The following is a 21,183-nucleotide window of genomic DNA, read 5'->3' on the forward strand; positions in this document are numbered from 1 at the left end:
GACGCACGACCAAAAACATAAGCCCCTGGCAGGCCAAGTTGTCTAAAGTTCTGCAGTTTTCCTTGCCCAGAGAGGATGTATGATTGGTACTGTCAACAGGTATTTAGCTGCATTCTGCGTTCCTCTGGCTATAAGATCAGCCATCCTTGTTTCAATCTCAGATTGTGATGTATTTCCTGAAAGGGTCGACTAATCAGTATCCTCCAACCCACTTTGCTTTTCACCATTGGTACCTTAATTTGGTTTCAACTTTTTTAATGGGGGACTCCATTTGAACCCTAGCAAAGTTTGACTATTAAGGATGTTGACATTAAAATTTGTTTTTCTTTTGGCAGTAGCCTCAGCTGGGTTAGCAAGTTAGAGTCTCTTAGTTCCCGTCCTCCATTTACATGTTTTTACTCGGACAAGTTAGTGTTGAGACTAGGCCTGCTTTTGTACCTAAGGTGGTTACTCCTTTCCATCTAAGTCACTCCATTACTCTCCTGACTTTCTATACCCCACCCTATCCCACGAAGGAGAAGGAGCGGTTTCATTGTTGGATCCTAAGCAGGCGGTCAATTACTACCTAGGACGCACCATGGACACACGACTGGATGACCAGCTCTTCTTATGGTACTGTAGTCCCAAGAAAGGCAAAGTGATGCAGAAAAGGACTCTTTCTAAGTGGATTATCCTCTTCATAAAGACCGGTTACGCACTAGCCATGAAAGAACCTCCAGGCCCAAAGCTACCATCTCTGCTCTTGCAAGAGGAGTACCAATTTCAGATATATTGCAGGGTAGCTAAGTGGGTCCTTCTTGCAGGATTTCCTTGTCCAACCATTGTTTAAACACCATCTATCAACACCCCTCCTAGATGGGGTATCACTCTGTTATCTATTCTTCAATGGAGAAATCTGCAGGTGGAAATATCCATCAGAAGAAAATGTTACTTACCTGCAGTAATGATCTTTGTGGTTGTTCTATGTAGATTCCTCAGCGACCTGCTCCCCTCCCCGTTTGATGGATTATTGAAGGGAATGTTAATAAGATCCCAGAATATATTCTTGCCCTGCAGTACTATGTCAGTCTGTCTGCTTGCCTCATAGGCTTTGGAAAAATTGATTCTGATGTTGTTATGCTGGGTTGGGTGCTATATGGCTTTGATGATGTCACATAGCCCCACTTCCATCGTTAATAAGATATGCACGCCCTGTCCGCGACATGAGAGCTTAGAAGCTTCTAGATCCTGTCTGACTCCTAAGATTATTCTACAGTTGAGGGATCTTCAGGTACCGCAGGTAAGTAACTTTTTGTCATCCTCACTTCTTTCAGAAGTAAGGGTTTCCCATCATCCTTTATCAGACACTTGATCACATTAAAAACAAATACAGCACAAACATTAAATCAGTCAGAAATAGGCTAAATGGACTTGCCTAATCCAGGTGTATTTGTGAATCCTGGCACTGCCAGGTCTGTGACTGAAGGTGGTCCACCTTCCTTTGATGCTGGCTTTCAGTCAGATATATGTTATGCCCTGCATAGTATGTTCATATCTTGCAGTTTACAACAATATACAACCCTCTGACTGTGGGATTTGGGAAAAGGCTCGCAGCTAGTGATGTGGTACCAACCAATCCAGATAATATACCTCACACTCCTGATGCTGGCTTAGATGCGCTTGACAACAGTGACCGGCGCTGGCTTAGATCCAGTGGAAAAAGAGAGAAGAGATCCTGTAAATTTATCAATTAAAATAAGAGCTCCCCTGTTCTCTGGATGTTGGATGCTCCGGGGGAACCGTTAGAAGATCTAATGTTAGTTGTTCAGCCCATATTTTCTGTTGGGCTCCTATGATGCTCATTGCAGATATGCTCAGGCTCATATGAGGTGTCCTTTAAAGGAACTTGTCTGCTATAAATGAATAGTTGAATGCCCTAGGGCCGCTTTGGCAAAACCAGTTTACTATTGATAAAAAATGATTTGCTTTCTTTAACAAGTTAAGAAAGATTTCAAAAGAAAGATCACAAAAAGTGTACTGACAGCGTGTGGTTATCCTGTCATGTCAACCTCTTGGAAGCAATTGTATGGGTTATAAAAAAAAATATTGGAAAGGAAGAAAAATGTAAAGATTCAGGGTTTACCTATCCGCTAATTGGTTTTGAAGAATAATTTGTTCCCTGTGTAGCTCTAACTCGGCTGTATCGGGAAGGCCGTCAGGGTTTGTTAACAAAAATAAACCCCAAGTTTGCAAATTTTGCATCCGTAGAAGCTGGACCCACAACTCAGAGTGTTTGTTTTGTGGGCAGCGTCAATAAGGAAATCTACAAATACATTGCAACATTCACATTTGTAGATAAAGGTTAGACTTTGTTACGTAAGATCCCTGGCCCTTCGGTTTCAACAAGGGACCGCCCTGCTGGTCTTTTTGCACAGAACAGCCAGTCCCAATTCTGTCCTCACCAGGGACAATTCCGTTTCTAGTGTTCAGGGTGACATTTGTTCCCCCAAAGACATCAAAACTTTAGGCAACATTTCAGCAGGGCACAGTCAAGAGTTGCCTTTACGCACTGGGAAGTGTTCAATCTCTTCCCAAGTTAATTGTAAGTTGCGTCTCCCAGACCATTCACCAGGCTCTATCCAGATCATCAACCCATCTTGGTCTTCTACAAGCCCACCTGGTCTGCATGGCTTGGTGCTGTTTGGGATCTGGTTCCAATCCCACTTTGGCAGGGTGTCCGTCTTTCGTACCCAAGACTGGCAACGCCTACACAACTTTTAATAATGACAGATCAGAGGTCTCTATAAATCATGGGTACATGTATGACAAACCAATGGCTGAACTGACTTCGATTCACAGACTCTTTAGAAGAATGCGGTGAAGTATCCCTCCTTTTTCAAAATATAATTCATTGTGAAAAATGTGTATCATATTCTGATGTCGCTGAATATTTACGTATCAAAAATTAATTCATGATTATTCATTGACAGAATATGGTAAAACATGTATGTTTATGATTAATGTAGCAGGTCTTGTTTTAATTTTCCATGTTGGTGTCTTGTATGTCTTGTGTTGTTTATTATGTTGTATACGTTTTATTGAATTGATAGAGAGGATTTTATGAAATTGGAATACATTTATAATTTTCTATATACATGAACATGAATCTAGTGTTCACAGAGGTCACTGATGATACAGGGAGATGTGTAAATGTGTGAAGGAGTGGCACCTTGGGTAGTGATTTTTATGGGACATTTTGATGATCTGTACCTAGTAGTTCTTGTCCGTATGTCTTATAGGACGTGTGTTTATTTCCTCTTTTTGACACTATTGTCTTGTTTAAATCTGGCTCCTGTTAAGAATTAAAGAAAGAATGTAAAACAGAATACTGGCCTCCATGTCTTTAATAAAATTAGGACTTTCCTACATAGAATAATTTCAAACATCCATGCCATCTTGGTCAGTAACGAGAAATGAAGCTTAGAGGTTGTTATCATAGTTAAGTTCTTGTTAGTACAATGGGTAAAAGGAAGGCGGGCTGTAGAGGGAGTGAGAAGGTAGAGGTGGCTTGTATTGGAAGAAGTGCAGGCTGACAATTGTTGGTTGATACTCACAGCATATGCTGACCGGGACCCGCATACCAGACCCATCACTTGAAGACACACAGGACAAGTCTCCACACAGCCCCAGAGAGAAAGAAGATGTCCAGAAACTCCGGGATCTCCTACAACAAAGAGACAATGAGATCAGTATCCTTTCCACTTCCATCTGTTGGAGGTTGGAGGTCTGAGTGAGGTGCGAGTGTCTGTCAGTCAACTGAAGAGAGTGAGCCTGGCTCACAGCTAGCGGAAATTACAAACACAGGGCAGTATTCGTTTTCTGACAGTTTAGAGTTGCTAAATTACGAATGAAGATGTACAAATGAACGTGGCATCGGAGAAAAGGTAGTTTACACCATTGTGTTATTAGGGCACAGAAGGGCTTCCTTCTTTAATGACCAGGATCCTACTTTTAGGCTGTTTTGAAGCTGATCATTAGACTCCGCACCGATGGGAGGTTTTTTCTTCTGGTTGTTTTTAAGGATACCAGGAAGTAATTTTAAAAAACTGGATATTAACCGATTGGTGTCAGACGATTGGTGGCAGAAGCGCACTCATGTGCTGGTCAGAGGTGCCTTCAACATTGCTTTGATCATTTGGGGAAAAGCGCTGTACATGGACAGAGGAAGTATACGGTAAGTATTTTAGGATCAAGAATAGATTTATGCTTGGGAGACATTAGTCCTTTGCTGACACCATGGACAAGTGTTGTGTAATAAAACTATGTTGTAGGCAGTGCAGTTCACGAGTGTTTGCCCCTTCACGCTTCTAGTGCACGCTTGCAAAATGGTGATCTGTATTACTCCTAATCCCACTCATCCTTGTCATTACTCAACTCTGAGTCTGCATCTCCCAACAGGAATTCCTCAGCAAACCTTTCTTTGTATGAAGGACCCAGTGGTGGCATTCTACAAAATGCTCTGCCTCCTTACACACTTCCTGTTTTGTTTTTCTATGGCTTACGCCTTTACGGGTAGGGAGGAAGAAGATTAAGAGTGCGGTTAATGAAGATTAACTCAGAGTAATCTAGGCATTACCTCTAGGAAGAGGGACTGTTTACAAGTGGGGAGGAATTTGGGCTTCGTATTTCCTTCCACTTCCCAGAACGACCAATACCGTGGGCATTGGTAATTCTTGAGTGTGGATTAAAACTGATTACAAGATTTTGGGCTATACCATGCAGGAGTAAGTTTTTCAGTGCTCTTACTTGCCTGTTCTCAATTTTTGTGCAGACTCTCACACTTGCATTGATGTGTCTGGGTGAAAAACTCCAGTCTCACGGTGTTCCTACAGATCTTGTCATTCCGATGGGGCCATTAAGTCTTGTCACACCACTCGTCAAGATCAAATGAGCACTTATAATGTGGCCCGAGTCCCTCTCCTTGTCTCACTTGAGCACTTATAATGTGGCCCGAGTCCCTCTCCTTGTCTCACATGAGCACTTATAATGTGGCCCGAGTCCCTCTTCCTTGTCTCACTCCTTCAGAATTGAAGCAATGATGAGCGCTGTGCATCGAGACCGAGGACCTATCTTCTTGCTCCAGTTGACTAGCAACCTGGGAAAACAGAGGTAGTAGCCATGGATGCTAGTAACTGCAAAGATACATCGAGTAAGAGTCCAGCAAATTTCTTGAAGGGAAATCCCTGTCAGCACCCTTCATGATGTGGAAATCCCTTGGGATCTGCCCTCTATGATCTATATTCGGATGGCACCAATGTGCTTCTGAAACAGCACATTGAATTCATCTCCCCTCTGGGTGACCCCAGAGGCCTTCAAACCAGATCATGCGGGCCAAGTGTTAAAAATGGGAGGGCAGTTGAAGATTGGTTTACCACCCGCACTATATCCAGGTGTTTGGCAAATTCATGGTAACTGGTTGAAGGGGAAGCAAAAAATAAGGTCATGGTGTTGAGGAGAAATTAAAGGCTGAACTATAATCTTTTCGTACAAAGCCGATGACTTATGAAAAAGGAGGACAATTAATGGGTATTAACTCCAGCCGTGTAAGCGGGAATAGGTGCTTTGCTTGGAACTTCATGAATGGCAGGCCAACCAAAAACCTAGATTATCTCATATGCTGGGAATATTACTCTCAGTTCCTCCCTCTCCACACTTTTGCCCTCCGTATCCGAGAGATGTGTGTCGTTGTCACTAAGCATGTTCTACAATGTTGTACGAGGGGAAGGCGAAGAGGAGTCCTTCTCTTCTTTTCTGGCGCGAAGCCTCTGGTTGCTGCAGATGTGGTGCTCTTGTCGCACCTCCCAGAATGCAGGCTTTCATCTGAGGGTGAGACCAAAGAAGGACTTGGGCTTGGAAGAGGGTAGAGTAGGATTCTGTGAAGGGAGAGCGCTCTTCTTCCTCAGACAGATTCCTCAGGAACATCTTCTCCAATGTTTTGTACACCGTAAAACCTGCAAACAGCCCATGGCACAGCTACATCACACTTTTAAGCTTACCTACAGCTTAAGTCCCTTGCCGCCAATATCAGGTTGCCTGTCCCCAAAATGGCTGCCCACTGAAATTTGACACAGGTTTCCGTGACAGCTTCTTAGTTTGTAGTTCAAGCCTGCGCTGCTTTTAATCGGCTTTGATTCCTGCAGTACAGAGCGCCGCGGCACATTTGCTGCTCAGTCTCCCTTGGAGCCTCCCTGGCGAGGTTACAGTGGCTCCTATGAAGCAGATGGTGTTCTTCAAGACGAGGTGCCATTGCTCCAAAGCCCTGACAAGCCCTGGACCTCGGTACATACAGCCTTCCATTAAACCCTACTCTCCTCTGAGGACTCTTAGATCCCAGGGACTAGGGTGGTCTGTATTCCGAAAGAGAGCAGAGTGCGCCTTGGGGGCGGCTCCTTTAGCTCTCTGGCATCAAATATCTGGAACTCACCGCCTCTTTCTCTCCGACAGGCCCCTCGGACCTTTTTTAGAAAAAAACGAAAACCTTGTTGTTTCTGTCACCTTTTGCGAGCGTGCAACGTGGGGGAGCTTAGAGTGCAGCGCTGGGACACTTCTTCGAAGTAGCTATGGCCTTTATAAGTGCCATTATTATCAGTATTAATGAGAGGTCCAAGGTGCAGCTGGAGAAAACTTCCGCTCCACAGAGGACAAAGGGTTCTAGAAGAACCGCTGTGGAACTAGCAGGTCAGGCAAGCAACAGGAACAGAAGACAAGAAGCAGCAAGAACGATGAATAATGCCAGAGCCAGCCAGCAGTTGGAACAAGCCATCTCCCAATGCGCTGAGCCATTGGTCCACTGTTTTATGTAGAGAAATCCGAGAAAAGGCAATCAATCCATCTCACCAGGGAGGGTCTCAAGGCACTGAGGGGGCTGCTGATCCGTCTGGGCGCGGAGGTTCCGCCGAAGAGCCAGGTCTTGAGCTCCTTCCTGAATTGGGTCAAACAGGAAGTAGGTTTCCTTTGTCATGAACTGAATAAAGCAGCAAGGAAAACACTTATGTTGGCTACAGGGATTCTTTAAAATATCTAGTAAAGGTGAGGGTTCTGTGTGCATTCCATATTCTAAACACTGAACTGCAGCAGAACACAGCGGCCAGACTCATCCTCAACCTCCCAAATAGACCCACATCACCACCCACCTCGGGAACCTCCACTGGCTCCCCGTCTAGAAGAGATGCCAGTTCAAGATACTGACATGCCTACAAGGCCCTCCACGACACGGGACCAACATACATCAACCCGCCAGACAACTGCACTCTGCTTCCCTCGTCCTTGCACTCACTCCCCGCATTCGCCGAAGCTACAGTGGAGGGCGTTCCTTCACCTACCTCACTGCCAAGTCTGGAACGATCTCCGCCTGCGAGTATCACCCTCTCTTGCGGATTTCAGACGGGGACTCAAGACCTGGCTTTTTGACTGAGAGCAGCGAGATCGCAGCACCTGGATAGCCTCAGGGATGAATAGCCGAGCTCAAAAGTACTGGTTGATTGAGCAGAAGAATATCGGTGAGCCTGCGAGCCCTTTCCCTTTTCTACACACCAAACGTGGAAGTTGCGGATAAACAACCGCTTAAGGCAGAATCAGATCAGACCAATGATGACTGGCCAATATCCCGGCTTAGACCAAGGTTGGATCCCAGCCCCAATCACCGACAGCACTCAGCAAGCTACGATTCTGGAGAAGAAGTCTAATGTGAGCATGTCCGAGTCTGGCCTGTGCTTCCTGACCCCTGCAGTACCTACACAAGCCAGCCACCGAGGACCATGAATATAGCCCATCCCAAGACAACGTCCCATGCAGGAGTGCCGAGCGTTGAAGATGACACATGAACTAGAACTCAGAATTTGTTCTCTCATATCAAACATTGTTTCTTTTGAGGAAGGCTAACGGGCATGCGTCCGGCACCGCGGACACCAATGAGACATGCCTCACCCAGCGCTGCTGACTGGATTCTCTGTTGGCGGATCCTAGCTGCGAATGGACAATGTGTCTGGGGCTGCGGCCACCAATGAGACATGCCTCACCCAGCGCCGCTGACTTGTTTCTCTGTTGGCGGATCCTAGCTGCAAATGGACAATGTGTCTGGGGCTGCGGTTACAATGAGACATGCCTCACCCAGCGCCGCTGACTTGTTTCTCTGTTGGCGGATCCTAGCTGCGAATGGACAATGTGTCTGGGGCTGCGGTTACAATGAGACATGCCTCACCCAGCGCCGCTGACTTGTTTCTCTGTTGGCGGATCCTAGCTGCAAATGGACAATGTGTCTGGGGCTGCGGTTACAATGAGACATGCCTCACCCAGCGCCGCTGACTTGTTTCTCTGTTGGCGGATCCTAGCTGCGAATGGACAATGTGTCTGGGGCTGCGGTTACAATGAGACATGCCTCACCCAGCGCTGCTGACTGGATTCTCTGTTGGCGGATCCTAGCTGCGAATGGACAATGTGTCTGGGGCTGCGGTTACAATGAGACATGCCTCACCCAGCGCCGCTGACTTGTTTCTTTGTTGGCGGATCCTAGCTGCAAATGGACAATGTGTCTGGGGCTGCGGTTACAATGAGACATGCCTCACCCAGCGCCGCTGACTTGTTTCTCTGTTGGCGGATCCTAGCTGCGAATGGACAATGTGTCTGGGGCTGCGGTTACAATGAGACATGCCTCACCCAGCGCCGCTGACTTGTTTCTTTGTTGGCGGATCCTAGCTGCAAATGGACAATGTGTCTGGGGCTGCGGTTACAATGAGACATGCCTCACCCAGCGCCGCTGACTTGTTTCTCTGTTGGCGGATCCTAGCTGCGAATGGACAATGTGTCTGGGGCTGCGGTTACAATGAGACATGCCTCACCCAGCGCCGCTGACTTGTTTCTCTGTTGGCGGATCCTAGCTGCAAATGGACAATGTGTCTGGGGCTGCGGTTACAATGAGACATGCCTCACCCAGCGCCGCTGACTTGTTTCTCTGTTGGCGGATCCTAGCTGCAAATGGACAATGTGTCTGGGGCTGCGGTTACAATGAGACATGCCTCACCCAGCGCCGCTGACTTGTTTCTCTGTTGGCGGATCCTAGCTGCGAATGGACAATGTGTCTGGGGCTGCGGTTACAATGAGACATGCCTCACCCAGCGCCGCTGACTTGTTTCTCTGTTGGCGGATCCTAGCTGCAAATGGACAATGTGTCTGGGGCTGCGGTTACAATGAGACATGCCTCACCCAGCGCCGCTGACTTGTTTCTCTGTTGGCGGATCCTAGCTGCGAATGGACAATGTGTCTGGGGCTGCGGTTACAATGAGACATGCCTCACCCAGCGCTGCTGACTGGATTCTCTGTTGGCGGATCCTAGCTGCGAATGGACAATGTGTCTGGGGCTGCGGTTACAATGAGACATGCCTCACCCAGCGCCGCTGACTTGTTTCTCTGTTGGCGGATCCTAGCTGCAAATGGACAATGTGTCTGGGGCTGCGGTACAATGAGACATGCCTCACCCAGCGCCGCTGACTTGTTTCTCTGTTGGCGGATCCTAGCTGCGAATGGACAATGTGTCTGGGGCTGCGGTTACAATGAGACATGCCTCACCCAGCGCCGCTGACTTGTTTCTCTGTTGGCGGATCCTAGCTGCAAATGGACAATGTGTCTGGGGCTGCGGTTACAATGAGACATGCCTCACCCAGCGCCGCTGACTTGTTTCTCTGTTGGCGGATCCTAGCTGCGAATGGACAATGTGTCTGGGGCTGCGGTTACAATGAGACATGCCTCACCCAGCGCTGCTGACTGGATTCTCTGTTGGCGGATCCTAGCTGCGAATGGACAATGTGTCTGGGGCTGCGGTTACAATGAGACATGCCTCACCCAGCGCCGCTGACTTGTTTCTCTGTTGGCGGATCCTAGCTGCAAATGGACAATGTGTCTGGGGCTGCGGTTACAATGAGACATGCCTCACCCAGCGCCGCTGACTTGTTTCTCTGTTGGCGGATCCTAGCTGCGAATGGACAATGTGTCTGGGGCTGCGGTTACAATGAGACATGCCTCACCCAGCGCCGCTGACTTGTTTCTCTGTTGGCGGATCCTAGCTGCAAATGGACAATGTGTCTGGGGCTGCGGTTACAATGAGACATGCCTCACCCAGCGCCGCTGACTTGTTTCTCTGTTGGCGGATCCTAGCTGCGAATGGACAATGTGTCTGGGGCTGCGCTTACAATGAGACATGCCTCACCCAGCGCCGCTGACTTGTTTCTCTGTTGGCGGATCCTAGCAGCGAATGGACAATGCTTCGGGACCGCGGCCACTAATGAGACATGCCTCACCCAGCGCCGCTGACTTGTTTCTCTGTTGGCGGATCCTAGCTGCGAATGGACAATTCGTCTTGGACCACACCCACCAATGAGACATGCGTCACCCAGCGCTGCTGATTGAATTCTCTGGCATATCCTAGCAGTGAATGAACAATGTGTCTGGGGCTGCTGTTACAATGAGACATGCCCCACCCAGAGCCGCTGACTTGTTTCTCTGTTGGCAGATCCTAGCAGCGAATGGACATTGTGTGTGGGGCTGCGGTTACCTATGAGACATGCGCTCGCCAGCGCTGCTGACTGGATTCTGTGTTGGCGGATCCTAGCTGTGAATGGACAATGTGTCTGGGGCTGCAGTTACCAATGAGACATGCGCCCGCCAGCGCTGCTGACTGTATTCTGTGTTGGCGGATCCTAGCTGTGAATGGACATTGTGTGTGGGGCTGCGGTTACCTATGAGACATGCGCTCGCCAGCGCTGCTGACTGGATTCTGTGTTGGCGGATCCTAGCTGTGAATGGACAATGTGTCTGGGGCTGCGGTTACCAATGAGACATGCGCTCGCCAGCGCTGCTGACTGGATTCTGTGTTGGCGGATCCTAGCAGCGTTTGGACAGTTCTCTCATGGGGTGTAGGGACATGAAGGATGAGGGTGGGTACATCCAAAGGGTACTCCACCCCTTCACTGGTTGATGCCTCTGTGAGTTGAACTCTCTCCATTGCCAAGTGCTTTGTTCTGCAGGTCACAGTCTTGAGTTCTGGCTGGACCCCTTCAAGGCCATTTAACTGTGGGACTTTACATTAGCTAATACCAGCACGTTTTACTTACTGTGGTTAGAAGTGACAGAAACATGACAAAGCGCTATGTGAAACAAGCTATTACTGTCACTCTTGAGGGTGGCTGCTTGTCCCTCGTACCAGCCTGTGAGGGGGCCAATGAGAGGGAGGCAGAGGGTCTTATATTTGTGCTGTAAATGAGGGGCGGAAGATCCTTCTGATCCGTCCCCAGTAAAGTCTGTACAGGTCTCTCACTGGGGCCATCCTTCGCCCCATAGGATGCGGTGTTTAACCCCCTAGCCAGCCAGGGCTGCTAGCGGAACTGTTGTATTGGCAAAGCCAATAGGGCTGGTGTTAGCAAATGCTGTCCTGGTTTATTTTTGCATTGTGAGTGTATGCTACAAAAATATGGGAGAAAATAAAACATGTCACAGATGTGTTGAATTACGATTGCAATAAAATACAAACACAACCCTATAATTGTAATACAAGAGCGTGGGGTCTAAAGAGCAGACAGGGAGGTTCACTTCGAACATGTACAGAAACAAAGGAGTTTGAATTCACCCCCAAGGAGTGTATGGTTCTTACTGACAGAGGTTGGCTTTGAATTACTGAAACACGGAGGCATCACTCGAACACTAGGATGACTAAAAAGGATAGAAAAGGATAAGGGATGGAAAGAAAAATATGATTGGCAAAGTACTGGGCCACCCTTTCTGGCTCCGAAGGGCCCTTATTATCAGGCGATGGATGAAAAGGCGGTCACAGGACAAGAGAGCCTGTAGCTGCAGTGTGCGGCCCTGTCGGCTCATGCTGTATCCCGTGGGGGCAGAATGAACACGTGAATGAACATGTGAATGAACACGTGAAGGCAACTGGAACCGACCAATGGATGCATTTGTGTGTATGTGTGTTTACACCTGGCCTCAGCCACGACCTTTTCATTTACTAAAAGTATATGTATAATGAAGTTCAGTGTTTTCAGCCAGCCTCCTTCCTCAGTAGGTGTGTTGTGTTGTATTTCACATTTTAATAATGCCCACTAAAGCGTACGACATGCCCCCCCCCCTCCCCCCCCTTCAGCCCTTAGCTTCCACCCCTTCGAGTGACGCACCCAGCCCTTTCACAAGTGGCGAATTGACACACAAAGTAGTTCTCTTGATTGCCAGGATCTACAATTTCAGGGTGCTTTTTGAGGCCATAAAATGTTTTGCTTTATAGTCATTTTGTTTAGATCGATGAGGCCCGCAGCAGCTTCTCCAACAATAAAGTTTTGAAAACACGAGACAAAACAAGCACTGGCAATGCCAAGAGGCTGGCGGTCAGTGGGCGAGACTTAACTACCAGAGGCATGCATGAGGGGCCCCGAGTGAGGGCGTGTGATGAAACGGGGCCTCCGTTAAGTGCAAACTCACTTCAGGGGTTAAGAATGGTAATAATTAGGGATGAGAGCGGCGAAGTGGGTGGTGAGGTAATGTCAGTTCGACGCTTTTATTTTTAGATGCGTTTATTTATGTTTTGAATTCGCTGGTTTAGTTTAGAAGCAGATGCTATTTATAGCATAATGCACATGTTTATAGGCGTCTGCTTGATGATGGAGTCTGTATTTATTTGTAGTTCTTTGGAACGTCTCTCCTGGGGCCGGAACGCGCTCCTGCTGCAGTGTAAACCATGTGCTCTTTAAAATATCAATGTAACCCCTCCTCCTGCCCACAAAACAGACTCTCTGAAACGAGGCTCGCCTCCTCCTCGTGTCGGAGCACGGAGCCCTCCTCTGTGTTTTTGGAGCTATAAATAGGAACCCTTATATTTAGTAAGTGGCCCAGGTCTCACCAGGCCTGCGGGTTTGTGGCACCGCCTGCACCATAGTTACAAATGTTACTTCTTAGGAGTTCACAAAGTGCCTGATGGGCTGGGCAGGAGCTCTACTTTCGATGAGTGCCCGGTGGAGACCCTGCTCTATGACCCTAACCCTCTTTTGGGTTTCGGAAAGTGCCTGGTGAAGACTCTGCTCTTTGGCACAAACCCTCTTCTGGTTGTCGAAGAGTGCCTGGTGGAGACCCTGCTCTTTGGCACAAGCCCTCTTCTGGTTGTCGAAGAGTGCCCGGTGAAGGTCCTGCTGTTTGGCACAAACCCTCTTCCGGTTGTCGAAGAGTGCCCGGTGGAGACCCTGCTCTTTGGCACAAGCCCTCTTCTGGTTGTCGAAGAGTGCCCGGTGAAGGTCCTGCTGTTTGGCACAAACCCTCTTCCAGTTGTCGAAGAGTGCCCGGTGGAGGTCCTGCTGTATGGCACTAACCATCTTCCGGTTGTCGAAGAGTGCCCAGTGGAGGTCCTGCTGTTTGGCACTAACCCTCTTCCTGTTGTCGAAGAGTTCCCGGTGGACACCCTGCTGTTTGGCACTAACCGTTTTCCGGTTGTCGAAGAGTGCCCGGTGGAGACCCTGCTCTATGACCCTAACCCTCTTTTGGGTTTCGGAAAGTGCCCAGCGAAGATCCTGCTCTTTGGCACAAACCCTCTTTTGGGTTACGAAAAGTGCCCGGCGAAGATCCTGCTCTTTGGCACAAACCCTCTTTTGGGTTTCGAAAAGTGCCCGGTGAAGACCCTGCTCTTTGGCACAAACCCTCTCCCGGTTGTCGAAGAGTGCCCGGTGGAGACCCTGCTCTTTGGCACAAACCCTCTTCCGGTTGTCGAAGAGTTCCCGGTGGACACCCTACTCTATGGCACAAGCCCTCTTCTGGTTGTCGAAGAGTGCCCGGTGAAGGTCCTGCTGTTTGGCACAAACCCTCTTCCAGTTGTTGAAGAGTGCCCGGTGGAGGTCCTGCTGTTTGGCACTAACCCTCTTCCGGTTGTCGAAGAGTGCCCGGTGGTGGTCCTGCTGTATGGCACTAACCCTCTGCCCGTTGTCGAAGAGTGCCCGGTGGAGACCCTGCTCTTTGGCACTAACCCTCTTCCGGTTGTCGAAGAGTACCCAGTGGAGGTCCTGCACTTTGGCACTAACCCTCTTCTGGTTGTCGAAGAGTGCCCGGTGGAGGTCCTGCTGTTAGCACTAACCCTCTTCCCGTTGTCGAAGAGTGCCCGGTGGGGACCCTGCTCTTTGGCACTAACCCCTTCCCGTTGTCGAAAAGTGCCCAGTGGAGATCCTGCTCTTTGGCCCTAACCCTCTTTCGGTTGGTTGGGTGCCTGGCCGAGCAGCTGTTGACCCTCCCCTCCCTCCCACCCCACAGAAGTGGCAAAGAACTTGGGGGTGCATTTTGATGTCCACCTCTCTTTTAAAACCCAAATCTCTTCAGTTGTGAAGGGCTCCTGTTAGATACTTGGAATGTTAAGAACATATCCTAGCCACTCCGCAGCTGGAGCAAGGTCACTCAGCACCAGTGGAGTGACGCCCTCAGCATCACATTGTCTAAAGCCACCACCAACTTGAACCAAGCAGTTTAAAACTTCAGCGCCTGGTTCACCAGCACCACCGACCAAGTCGCTCCCACTAGAACAGTCACAACGCACAGATCCAACAAACGAGCCAACTGATACACGTCGGAGCTCAGCACATCGAAGTGCAGATGCAAGCAACTGTGGAGAAAATGGCAGACCAGCAGGAACCACATCAACCGAGCCACCTTCAAATCCGCCCTCAACAACTACCATCACCAGCTCAAAGCCGTAAAAAGAGATGCACTGACTCACCGGATACAGACCAGTGCAATCAAACCAAGGAACTCTTAACCATCGTCCGAGAGTTCACCTGCCCGTCAGCCACTGAAAACTCGATCCCCGCTTCACAGCAACACTGTGATGCCCTCACCGACCATAGCAACCATCTACACAAACTTCGATCCCCAACCTACCAACCTCCTCAACATCCTCAACATCCCACTGACCACTACCGCCGACCACCCGCTCACTGCATGGGAACAACTCATCACACCGAACTCAACCACTCAAAGGAACTCCATCCACTTGGGAGCACCCACCAACCCATGCCTTCACCGACTTTTTAACCTCGGAAGAGACGAGATCAGCCACCAGCTCACCACCATCCTCAATGCCTCCATCACCACAGCCACCATTCCCGATGCCTGGATACAATAAGAGGTGAGACCCGACCTTAACAAACTCTCTGTAGACCCCAGCGAGCTCCAGAACTACCGTCCCCTCTCACTGCTCCCACTTCCCGCCAAAGTCCCGGAGAAGGCCATCAACTTTCAACTCACTGAACATCTGAAAACAAACAACCCGCTGGACCCTTCCCAATTAGGTTTCAGAGCCAATAACAGCACCGAGACAGCCCTCACTGCCACAAATGATGACATCCGCATCCTACTTGACAGAGAAGAATCAGCCGCCCTGATCCTGCTTGACCTCTCCACAGCCTTCTACACCATCTCCCACCACACACTCATCTATCAACTGCGCCAGATCGGAATCACAGACAACGCACTCAGATGGATGGCATCCTTTGTCACTGGTTGCATTCAGAGAACCCGTCTACCCCCTTCACCTCACAACTCGAGCACACCATCTGCAGCGTTCCTCAAGGCTCACCACTTTGCCCAATCCTCTTCAACATCTGCATGACACCACTCGCAGACATCATCAGATCTCACGACAACAACATAATCTCCTATGCTGACGATACCCACCTCGTCCTCTTGCTCTTAGCGAACCCTCCTTGACAAAGACCAACTTCCTCAACTTTGTGAAGAACACCGCAGTCTGTATGAAGAACAAGTGCCTGAAGCCCAACACAGACAAGACCGAAGTCCTGATCTTCGGCAGACAAATCGCACTCTGGAATGACTCCTGGTGGCCATCGGAACTCAGACCCACCTCCACTCTGAAAGACCACACCCGTAACCTCGGCATCATTCTAGACAGCAAACGCTCCATAAAACATCAGGTCTTCATATCTCCTCAGCCTATTTCCACACTCTCTGCATGCTCTGCAAAGACTTCAAGTGGCTCACCATCAGCATCAGGAAAACAGTGATGCAGGCCCTCATCACCAGCTGAACGAGCTACGGCAACCCACTTTATGCTGCCACCACCACCAAACTCATGACAAGAATCCAGACAATCTAGAATACTGCAGCCAGACTGATCCTCAACCTAAGAGGACCCACATCACGCAGCACCTGAAGGACCTTCCCACACTCCCTATCCAGAAGAGATGCCATTTGAAGCTTCTGACCCACGCCAACAAAGCGTTCCACGGCCAAGGAACCACCGCATGAGTTTCCACTGACCTCACAGGGACCTCCGCTCTGCTCACCTCACCCTCGCATCCGCTGCTGCCGCTTTGGCGGACGCTCCTTCTCCCTCCTTGCTGGCAAGTCCTGGAACACAAAATCCACCTCTGCACCTCACCCTCATTGACCCACTTCATGAAGAGAATCGACCCGTCTCTTCGACTAAGACCCACAGCACAACGCCTTGATACCCTCTCGGGTGATAGGCCGCCCAATATAAGTACCACTTGATTGATTGACATTGATTCAAAGCCCTGACCGTTCCTCACTGAGCTTTATACAAGTCCCAAATACGTGACAAATAGGCTGCAAGAATGCTGCCCCCTACGGGCCTTGCGTTTGCAGGCTGTCTGGCTGTTAGTCGTCGCACACAATAAGCACAAGAAGCATGGTGGCTCGGCCTGCTCTGTTGTGGCAGCCAAGCACTGGCTCCCCATCCAACTCAGACGTATCCCAGATGTAACCATCTTCTGGAGGCAGCTAAAAACCCATCTGTTCAACCTTTAGGGCGATAGTTCCCATTTTCCTTTTGCCATAGCGCCTCCTGTAGTAGCTGTGCGCTTTAGAAATTTTTCCATTCATTCAACGGAATTTGCGCCCCTGCACCAATGCCACGTCACAAAAAAACACTGCATGGATTCAATACTTCAGCAACAGAACATCTGCCCAGCAGCGAGGCTAAGCCACCAGGAGACACCATGTGGTCTGGTGGAGTCAAACCCACACACCGAGGTAGATGTTCTTCGGTTTGATACTGAAAGTATTGAATTATGAGGTAGGCGCTGTCTGAGGCAGAGGTGACAGAGTCGTGTCTGTACTGTGTTAAGTGAAGAGACAGTAAGCGAGTGAAAGACAACTGGGCAGGAGTCTGGGCATAAGGCAGTTGAAGCTTAACCTAGTGCCTAGCTCACAAATGACATTCTCCCCTTTGTTAAGAGTTGGCAGCGCAGGAATATATTAGACTTTGCTGGCAAGTGCCCACGAGGAGTGATACAGGTGCCAGCCTGACCTACACAGGTAACAGGCGACCAGGATACATGCCAGCTACAGTCTCCACGAGTGACAGAGTAGCAGCGCATGGCATGCACTGGCAACATGCGACCAGGATACATGCCAGCTACAGTCTCCACAAGTGACAGAGAAGCAGTGCATGGCGTGCACTGGTACAGGCGACCAAGATACGTGCCAGCTACAGTCTCCATCAGTGACAGAGAAGCAGCGCATGGCGTGCACTGGCTACCGGCGACCAGGATACATGCCAGCTACAGTCTCCATCAGTGACAGAGAAGCAGCGCATGGCGTGCACTGGCTACAGGCGACCAGGATACATGCCAGCTACAGTCTCCACGAGTGACAGAGAAGCAGCGCATGGCATGCACTGGCAACATGCGACCAGGATACATGCCAGCTACAGTCTCCACAAGTGACAGAGAAGCAGTGCATGGCGTGCACTGGTACAGGCGACCAAGATACGTGCCAGCTACAGTCTCCATCAGTGACAGAGAAGCAGCGCATGGCGTGCACTGGCTACCGGCGACCAGGATACATGCCAGCTACAGTCTCCATCAGTGACAGAGAAGCAGCGCATGGTGTGCAGTGGCTACAGGCGACCAGGAAACATGCAAGCTACAGTCTTCACGAGGGATAGAGAAGCAGCACATGCCGTGCACTGGTTACAGGCGACCAGGATACATGCCAGCTACAGTCTCCACAAGGGACAGAGAAGCAGCGCATGGAGTGCACTGGTTAAAGGGGACCAGGATACAAGCCAGCTACAGTCTCCACGAGGGACAGAGAAGCAGCGCGTGGTGTGCACTGGCTACAGGCGACCAGGATACATGCCAGCTACAGTCTCCACGAGGGACAGAGAAGCAGCGCATGGTGTGCACTGGCTACAGGCGACCAGGATACGTGCCAGCTACAGTCTCCACGAGGGACAGAGAAGCAGCGCATGGTGTGCACTGGCTACAGGCGACCAGGATACGTGCCAGCTACAGTCTCCACGAGTGACAGAGAAGCAGCTCATGGCGTGCACTGGTTAAAGGCGACCAGGATACATGCCAGCTTCAGTCTCTATGAGTGACAGAGAAGCAGCGCAAGGCGTGCACTGGCTACAGGCGACCAGGATACGTGCCAGCTACAGTCTCCACGAGTGACAGAGAAGCAGCTCATGGCGTGCACTGGTTAAAGGCGACCAGGATACATGCCAGCTTCAGTCTGCACGAGTGACAGAGAAGCAGCGCATGGCGTGCACTGGCTACAGGCGACCAGGATACGTGCCAGCTACAGTCTCCACGAGTGACAGAGAAGCAGCTCATGGCGTGCACTGGCTACAGGCGACCAGGATACGTGCCAGCTACAGTCTCCACGAGTGACAGAGAAACAGCGCATGGTGTGCACTGGCTACAGGCGACCAGGATACATGCAAGCTACAGTCTTCACGAGGGATAGAGAAACAGCTCATGGCGTGCACTGGTTAAAGGCGACCAGGATACATGCCAGCTTCAGTCTCTATGAGTGACAGAGAAGCAGCGCAAGGCGTGCACTGGATACAGGCGACCAGGATACGTGCCAGCTTCAGTCTCTATGAGTGACAGAGAAGCAGCGCATGGCGTGCACTGGTTACAGGCGACCAGGATACATGCCAGCCACAGTCTCCACGAGGGACAGAGAAGCAGCGCATGGTGTGCACTGGCTACAGGCGACCAGGATACGTGCCAGCTACAGTCTCCACGAGTGACAGAGAAGCAGCTCATGGCGTGCACTGGTTAAAGGCGAACAGGATACATGCCAGCTTCAGTCTCTATGAGTGACAGAGAAGCAGCGCAAGGCGTGCACTGGCTACAGGTGACCAGGATACATGCCAGCCACAGTCTCCACGAGGGACAGAGAAGCAGCGCATGGTGTGCACTGGCTACAGGCGACCAGGATACATGCCAGCTTCAGTGTGCACGAGTGACAGAACCAGCGCATGGCGTGCATTGGCTACAGGCGACCAGGATACATGCCAGCTTCAGCATCCATGAGTGACAGAGAAGCAGCGCATGGCATGTACTGGCAACAGGCGACCAGGATACATGCCAGCTACAGTCTGCACGAGTGACAGAGAAGCAGCGCATGGCGTGCACTGGCTTCAGGCGACCAGGATACATGCCAGCTACAGTCTGCACGAGTGACAGAGAAGCAGCGCATGGCGTGCACTGGCTTCAGGCGACCAGGATACATGCCAGCTACAGTCTGCACGAGTGACAGAGAAGCAGCGCATGGCGTGCACTGGCTACAGGCGACCAGGATACATGCCAGCTACAGTCTCCATGAGTGACAGAGAAGCAGCGCGTGGCGTGCCCTGGCTACAGGGGACCAAGATACATGCCAGCTACAGTCTCCACAAGGGACAGAGAAGCAGCGCATGGAGTGCACTGGTTACAGGCGACCAGGATACGTGCCAGCTACAGTCTCCACGAGTGACAGAGAAGCAGCTCATGGCGTGCACTGGTTAAAGGCGACCAGGATACATGCCAGCTTCAGTCTGCACGAGTGACAGAGAAGCAGCGCATGGCGTGCACTGGCTACAGGGGACCAAGATACATGCCAACTACAGTCTCCATGAGTGACAGAGAAGCAGCGCGTGGCGTGCCCTGGCTACAGGGGACCAAGATACATGCCAGCTACAGTCTCCATGAGTGACAGAGAAGCAGCGCGTGGCGTGCACTGGCTACAGGCGACCAGGATACATGCCAGCTACAGTCTCCATGAGTGACAGAGAAGCAGCGCGTGGCGTGCCCTGGCTACAGGGGACCAAGATACATGCCAGCTACAGTCTCCATGAGTGACAGAGAAGCAGCGCATGGCGTGCACTGGCTTCAGGCGACCAGGATACATGCCAGCTACAGTCTGCACGAGTGACAGAGAAGCAGCGCATGGCGTGCACTGGCTTCAGGCGACCAGGATACATGCCAGCTACAGTCTGCACGAGTGACAGAGAAGCAGCGCATGGCGTGCACTGGCTACAGGCGACCAGGATACATGCCAGCTACAGTCTCCATGAGTGACAGAGAAGCAGCGCGTGGCGTGCCCTGGCTACAGGGGACCAAGATACATGCCAGCTACAGTCTCCACAAGGGACAGAGAAGCAGCGCATGGAGTGCACTGGTTACAGGCGACCAGGATACGTGCCAGCTACAGTCTCCACGAGTGACAGAGAAGCAGCTCATGGCGTGCACTGGTTAAAGGCGACCAGGATACATGCCAGCTTCAGTCTGCACGAGTGACAGAGAAGCAGCGCATGGCGTGCACTGGCTACAGGGGACCAAGATACATGCCAGCTACAGTCTCCATGAGTGACAGAGAAGCAGCGCGTGGCGTGCCCTGGCTACAGGGGACCAAGATACATGCCAGCTACAGTCTCCATGAGTGACAGAGAAGCAGCGCGTGGCGTGCACTGGCTACAGGCGACCAGGATACATGCCAGCTACAGTCTCCATGAGTGACAGAGAAGCAGCGCGTGGCGTGCCCTGGCTACAGGGGACCAAGATACATGCCAGCTACAGTCTCCATGAGTGACAGAGAAGCAGCGCGTGGCGTGCACTGGCTACAGGCGACCAGGATACATGCCAGCTACAGTCTCCATGAGTGACAGAGAAGCAGCTCATGGCGTGCACTGGTTAAAGGCGACCAGGATACATGCCAGTTACAGTCTCCACGAGTGACAGAGAAGCAGCGCGTGGCGTGCACTGGCTACAGGTGACCAGGATAGATGCCAGCTACAGTCTCCATGAGTGACAGAGAAGCAGCTCATGGCGTGCACTGGTTAAAGGCGACCAGGATACATGCCAGCTACAGTCT

The 21,183-nt window shown here is 50.6% G+C and overlaps 1 protein-coding gene across 1 annotated transcript in view; it reads left to right on the plus strand.

The window, feature by feature from the left end:
- The window catches only part of KIF6 (kinesin family member 6), a 1,720,339-nt gene that overhangs the window by 756,330 nt on the left and 942,826 nt on the right, over window positions 1–21,183 (plus strand). Inside the window, exon 12 of the mRNA XM_085610234.1 lies at window positions 3,596–3,728. Within this exon, the coding sequence (XP_085466360.1) occupies window positions 3,596–3,728 (133 nt within the window). The remainder of the gene's footprint in view (window positions 1–3,595; window positions 3,729–21,183) is intronic.

Source organism: Triturus cristatus, chromosome 6 (assembly GCF_964204655.1).
Source record: "Triturus cristatus chromosome 6, aTriCri1.1, whole genome shotgun sequence".
In the NCBI taxonomy this organism is placed as follows: domain Eukaryota; kingdom Metazoa; phylum Chordata; class Amphibia; order Caudata; family Salamandridae; genus Triturus; species Triturus cristatus.